A 6,078-nucleotide genomic window follows, 5' to 3' on the forward strand; every position below is an offset into this window, starting at 1 on the left:
GTTTTGGCGGGCTTATAAAATATAGTTACTATAAAAAATGGTTAAATAAATAAGTGGGTATTATTACTGGGAATCTTTTGAAGAGAAACAGAGTTTTATGACCGAAAACTATTGATTTTCAGGAATTCTATACCATTTCTACGAAAAATTGTTTTTTCCCCAAATAAAATACATGGAAAACTTTGAGCGCTTTAAGCGACTCTAAATATTTTTTGATTTCAAAATAAAAAACAGGGGTAAATTTTTTCGGTATAGAACAATCCTCGGGGGTGAGAGCATAAAAATTCCGACTTTACTTTTCCACTTGCATTTTGGACCATCCTAATGTACATATTTTGAGAAAATGTATTTTATAATCGCCCTTGACCTCCCAAATAAAACAAACGATTTAAACAATTCGCTAAATATGTTTATAAATACATAAGTATGTGAGTTCTTTTTTTAAATTTTTTCGAATTACAAATCTCTTAAAAACAGCAAATATCAAATACAATCGATATTTTATTAAGTTTATTCATTTTTCGCGGTAAACGCGTATATATATATGAATGTGCGTCAGATATTTCCGTATCGATCGGTTATGTCGAAATTTTTTAGTTATGCGATTTTTTTTATATATTCACTTAAAAGCAAATATAAGTTCTGTATCAGACAATAACAAAAAGTATATCAAAATAAGAAAAAGCTTTATAATTAAAATGCATACATATTTTTAGGTATACTATTTAATACTAATGCACAATAAAAGCAGCGAACTCAGAGCGTTTGGCCTTTAAACTCTAATAAAAAATAAAATAATTTAAATGCTATACAAAATGTACAAATGCGAGCGAGTGTATGGATAATATGTAAGTTTTTGTAAAAACGTTCTATCGTTGTTTATTTAAGTATAATTTTTAAATGTGGCTTCAAGTATGTAGAAAGTAAAAATATACTGTAGGCATATTGACATTTAACAGTTAACAAAATGCTCAGTAAAATTTGAATAACTTTTTAATTTAATACATTTTCCTACTATAGAATTTTTTGCTCTATTCAACCAATGAAATTGTATTTTCCATATTTCTTCAGTATATTTAAATTCAGATCTACCAAATGTTTTAGATTTATTTTATGGCAACGAACTGCACAAGTCTTCAACAGCCAACAGCCGAAATCAGCTCCCTTTACTTATTGAAGTTGTCGATTTGTTGCAACACCCAACTGCGCGACGCTGCGGCGCTCATGTGTGGCGGACAAATTACAACGCTGCTCGGCTTACCGCCAAGGCAGTGCGCCTCAGCCGCACTCAACGGCGATGGTGGCATCTCCTTGCGCGGCGATGTCTTGCTGATGTTCACGCGCGGTATACCAGTCGGCTTTGGTGGCACTTCGGGGTTGGTGCGATTACGTGCGGGTGGCGGTGGTGGAGGTGGACTGTTGGGTCGCTTGACGCCATCGCCCAATTCATAGTCTGTGCGTTTTTCATTGTCATCGCTGTAGATAGCCGAGTCTCGGAAATCATTCTCCAGGCAGGCTTCGACGTTATCCTCGTACACAAAGTCAGAGTTAGCGCCATCACTGCTGGGCGCTGTACCAGCGGCGCGCTTGTGATCGCACATGCTGTCATTGGATGAAGTGAGCGAGAACACCGAGTCGCGTTGCAACGATGCGTCAGAAGTGGCGACGCTTACGGTGAATAGCGTGCGCGGGTCTGCGTAATCAACGTGCGCCATGCGCTCACCCACCGCTTCGCTACCCTGTCGATGCAATATGCTCTGCCGACACATTTCCGTTACATCGGAGACGCGTCGCTCGGGCGGCTTGTTTGATCGTCCAAAACTGAGCGCAATATTGTCGATGGATTTACGCGCGCGCGGCAGCAATGAATTATGCGAGGAGGATATATTTTCGTGAGCGCATTTGTTAGCCAAGCCGAGTGTGGTAGCGCTATGGGCGCCGGTGCTGAAGAGGCGCTTCATTAAGTTCTTTGGTATGGGGCGCGCATAAATAGCTTCGCTGTTGGAGTTGCAAGTCGTATAAGAGATCATTGATATATTGCCTGCCGAAGAGCAATCAACATTAATAACAGTGCTCTGACTGTCGCGTTTTAGCGTGCACGTAGAAGAGGAGGAGGTGGAGGTGGAGGTGGACGAACTCGTGCTGTCACGTTGTTCTTGTGCCGCGTCCGGGATGTCGCGACGCAGTTGTGTCTCGCCACAGCTAGCACGCTCCGCGACCACCTCGCCACCCACTTGCTGTAGTGCGCCCTCTGGTGAGTACACCAATGTAACATAGTCCGACTCGGGACGTGGCGCCGGCGGTGCTTTCTTTTCACGCGGCTTACAGTGCTGCGCTGACTTGGAGCGCGCCATCACCGGTGAGAACTTGTAAGGAACGTGTACGTTGCGCAGCAGTGACTCGTAAATTGGCTCCTCATCTTCTTCAACCGGCGTTGTAGGAGTCGCATCATTGGCCATGGCACGTCTGCTCTCAGGCTCGAGTGGTGGTGGTGAGCGCGATGGCGGACGTGGCGGCAACTCATTAATCAATGGATAGTCAGACGACTCAGGGCTACCTGCTGCGCTACCGCTGCCGCTTCCGCTACCGCTGCCACTACCGGCGCCTATGCCATGTTCGGCCGCACGCTTGCGCTGCTGTTTTTTCTTCGCCATGCGCTCGAACTCTTTATTCTGTTTCAACAAATCCAATATAATGTCGGCATCTTTCTTCTTCAGCGTTGACAGCAGCTCCTCGCACTGCTTTTCCAACTGCATTTGTATGCTGTCCAGATTTTGCGTCACCGTTTGAACATCCTTCTGTTCGCTCACGTGTAACTTCTTATCCTCCACTTGCAGATTCTCCGTGGACTCGGTGATCTTGAGCTCTGTTTTGGGCGCATCATCGAACTCACTTAGATCCATGTAGAACTTGCACGTCTCCTTAGTTTTGCCGGTGCGCTGCTTCTTCAGCGTTGCTATGCGCTTCGGTATAGTTTTGTTGTTGTATTGCTTCACCTCAATCGACTTGCTGGACTTGGATTTTCGCGTGTCAAGATTTGTGTTGCTACCATGCAGTGACTCGTGTTCTTCATCTAATTCCTCGCATTGGAAACTGATGCGCGGCACCGACTTGCTGCGCTCTTTTAATGCCTTCAAGCCGAATAGCGGTGACTTGGGTGAGGCGCAAGCGTTGCGACGTTGGTCGCGTAAGATGCACGAGGTTCGCTCCTCCTTGTCCGCAGCATCATTTTCCGGCTTCAGTTCCGTCACGCTGCCAGCGTTTTCTGCCTTCATTGTGCTCACTGATCCGTTACCTTCGTCTGACTTGCCTTTGTTCTTGATAGCCGCCGCGAGTTTGTGCAGCGCTGGCAACATATTGTCGTCAATGCTGTTGGTACGCGTCAGTGATTTGGTCGATTTGGCGCCGTTTGCCACATCGCTAGCTGTTGTTTTGGTCGGCGACTCGCTTGCCTGGTTTTCGGCAATCTCATTGAAACTATCAAAGGACGTTGAATTGGAAACAGTCTTCCGCTTGAATTTCGAGCGATTGCGTATCTCGCTGCGTCGATACTGATTGCGCCGCTCCAAGTACACGGGTGTCGTCGAGGTCGAGTGCAGACTCCATTTCCAGGTATTCTTATCCGGAGTGCGGTCTGTAAGGAAGAAATGGAAGAGATTTTTAATTTTTTATCTTCGTATAGTTTCTAAAATAAGAAAAGACAATAAAAATGTCATGGCAACTCAAAATTGCACAGCAAACGCGTAACAAACAGCTTGTTTTAGAAGAAAAAATATTGCAATTTTTTTACTCAGTGCAGTGGATATAGAAAACATTACTTTTGTGTACATGAATTCAGCGACGATGCAGGTGAGACATTTGTATGTACAGAAATAAATATATATATTAAATTTGCAAAATCCAAGTAAGTCGGAAGGATGCTGGTGCAACTGAAAGATCTGGTGGAGTGGTCGGCCAGCGACATAATCAGTACAACCCCTAGCAGTAGCAGCCGTGACTTTAACTTGTGAGAGGAATTCCCAGGACACTGCCATCAGACTAGACTTTTTTTCAGTTTATAATCCTTTTTTAAAGCTACTTTATCTTTTATAAATAAAGCCATTAGCTTTTACTAGTTCAAAATTTTCTTGAGACAATGCAGCTCAGCAAAACCAAAAGCAGCTTCCAATAAATGCGATATGTGATTCAAAATTTATATGTAAATAAAAAATTATAGTATTTCATTATTTCCCTAAATGCCCTCAAAAATTATCCTCCTTTCGGTCTTATGAAATCCCCGAAAATTTTGTTCCGGAAATGTTTTAAACAGAAAAACGAAGCGGATAGGGAGTTTTATAAAACAGCATAGATTCTTGAGTAATACACTTTGTCTAGTAGCAATTAACCCTCACTAGTTCTTAGGGTCAAAATATTCCCCTTTTAAATTTTGCTTCCTATTGTCCTAATTGCCTTGGGTCCGATAAATCCAGTTTTTTTACTTTATTTTTTTCTGCTAAAAAATCAAATTTACTTTACCAAGGCATCATCTGTGCTCATGGCCGACGGAAGAGAAGGACAAGGCGTCCAAGGATCTCTTCTGAGCGCTGTCCCCGCCATGATATCATAATCGTGTTTAGTGACTTCAATGCCAGGGTGCGCAAGGAAAGGACCTTTGGCGCCGCTGTCGGAAAATTCTGCTCCACGACGAAACGTCCGACAACGCACCGAGGCTGATCGACTTCACAGGGGTCCGAAACATAGTAGTATGCAGTACTAAGTTCAAGCATAGAAAGATTGAAAAATGAGAAACCAAATCGATCCAGTGTTTTAGACGTACGTGCACTCCGAGGCCCAAACATCGACTCGGACCACTGTTTGGTTGCAGGTAAGAGACCGCCTCTGTGAAGCAAAAATGTGCGCCTAAAAATACAAGGAAAACTTAACGTCGAAAAGCTGCAATCACAACAGACAGCAAATGCTTTCGATATCCGACTCTCGCATCTGCTCTTAGAGAGCACTCTTCAACCAACCGAAATATGCGAGCAGAGGAATCACATTTCCCGCTCATTAAGTACCGCCGCCAAAGAAACAGTCAGATTTCAGCCAGCCTGAAAGAACAACTGGTACAATGAGGAGTGTCAGGAAGCTGTAGAGAAAAAAGTTGCCACATACAGGACCACGCCGCGTTTGGGCTCTAATCGAGTCATGTGGGACCGTTATAGGGAGATGAAGAGGAAAAGGAGACATATTTGCTGCAGGAAAGACCGATGTCAAGAACGTACTTAAATTGTGGAAGGAACACTTTTTCCACCTACAGAGTGCTAGCAGCACTGAAAGCTGTGGGGCATACGAACCCAAGCCCCCAGTCAATGATGAAGGAGTCGATGCTCCACCACCTGACCCTGACGAGGTACGAATAGCAATAGCGCGCCTGAAAAACAACAAAGCTGCTGGAGCTGACATCGTACGCCGATGATATCGACATCATCGGTAACAAGAACCGCGAAGTCTACAAAGTGCGGCAAGTATTGGCATCTTTAAAAGATTCAAAAAAGCAGTTTAATTTTAGTAATGATGACAACATTGTACAGCGAAGATGATTCAAAATATGTAGCTAAATGAAGGCACTCCCAATATACCCAATTTAGCAGCCCATGAAGTGCTTTGCGTATCCTTTGTGTAAACCTCATGCAATAAATTTTAAGGCAAAAACTATTTTGATATGTTAACTGTTAGTTAATTTCAACAGAACGTGTGCTTCAATGAAGTGAAAATGAGTGATTTTTTAGCAATGCAATGACAGTTAGTAAATTTACAAATTCAGCAAATGTTAATATGCAAGTCCAACACTACATACTTGTACACACCTGTATATACATATGTAGCGAACAAGCAAGCAACAACAATCAACAACACGAACAACATCAAGCTAAGATCAATATATGTGTGTGTACTTACTATACTTTTTTAAATTTAACCCACGAACTGTTGATTTGCACTTTATGCGAATACTTTTTATGTTGTATAAACAAAAATTTTCACTACGACTTTTAACGGTTTTTAGCAGTTACATCTATGTAAATGTTAGTTAATATTGTG

At 42.8% G+C, this 6,078-nt stretch overlaps 2 protein-coding genes across 2 annotated transcripts in view; both read right to left on the reverse strand.

The window, feature by feature from the left end:
* Window positions 1–401: 401 nt before the first annotated feature.
* Window positions 402–3,658, reverse strand: LOC118743330. The gene has a single exon (XM_036475929.1). It carries the CDS (start codon window positions 3,354–3,356, stop codon window positions 1,167–1,169), a length of 2,190 nt encoding a protein of 729 aa, XP_036331822.1. The 5' UTR covers window positions 3,357–3,658; the 3' UTR covers window positions 402–1,166.
* Window positions 3,364–6,078, reverse strand: part of LOC118743952 — a 40,375-nt gene continuing 37,660 nt past the window's right edge. Inside the window, exons 3-4 of the mRNA XM_036476714.1 lie at window positions 3,453–3,634; window positions 3,364–3,369 (exon numbers count right to left, since the gene is read on the reverse strand). Coding sequence (XP_036332607.1) covers window positions 3,364–3,369; window positions 3,453–3,634 — 188 coding nt within the window. The remainder of the gene's footprint in view (window positions 3,370–3,452; window positions 3,635–6,078) is intronic.

Source organism: Rhagoletis pomonella, unplaced genomic scaffold, assembly GCF_013731165.1.
Source record: "Rhagoletis pomonella isolate Grant_MI unplaced genomic scaffold, Rhpom_1.0 Rhpom_scaffold_00007, whole genome shotgun sequence".
Classification (NCBI taxonomy): domain Eukaryota; kingdom Metazoa; phylum Arthropoda; class Insecta; order Diptera; family Tephritidae; genus Rhagoletis; species Rhagoletis pomonella.

Excerpts from the sequence above, each read along its gene's own strand:
- LOC118743330 (XM_036475929.1), bottom strand. The coding sequence starts at position 3,356 with ATGTTGCCAGCGCTGCACAAACTCGCGGCGGCTATCAAGAACAAAGGC.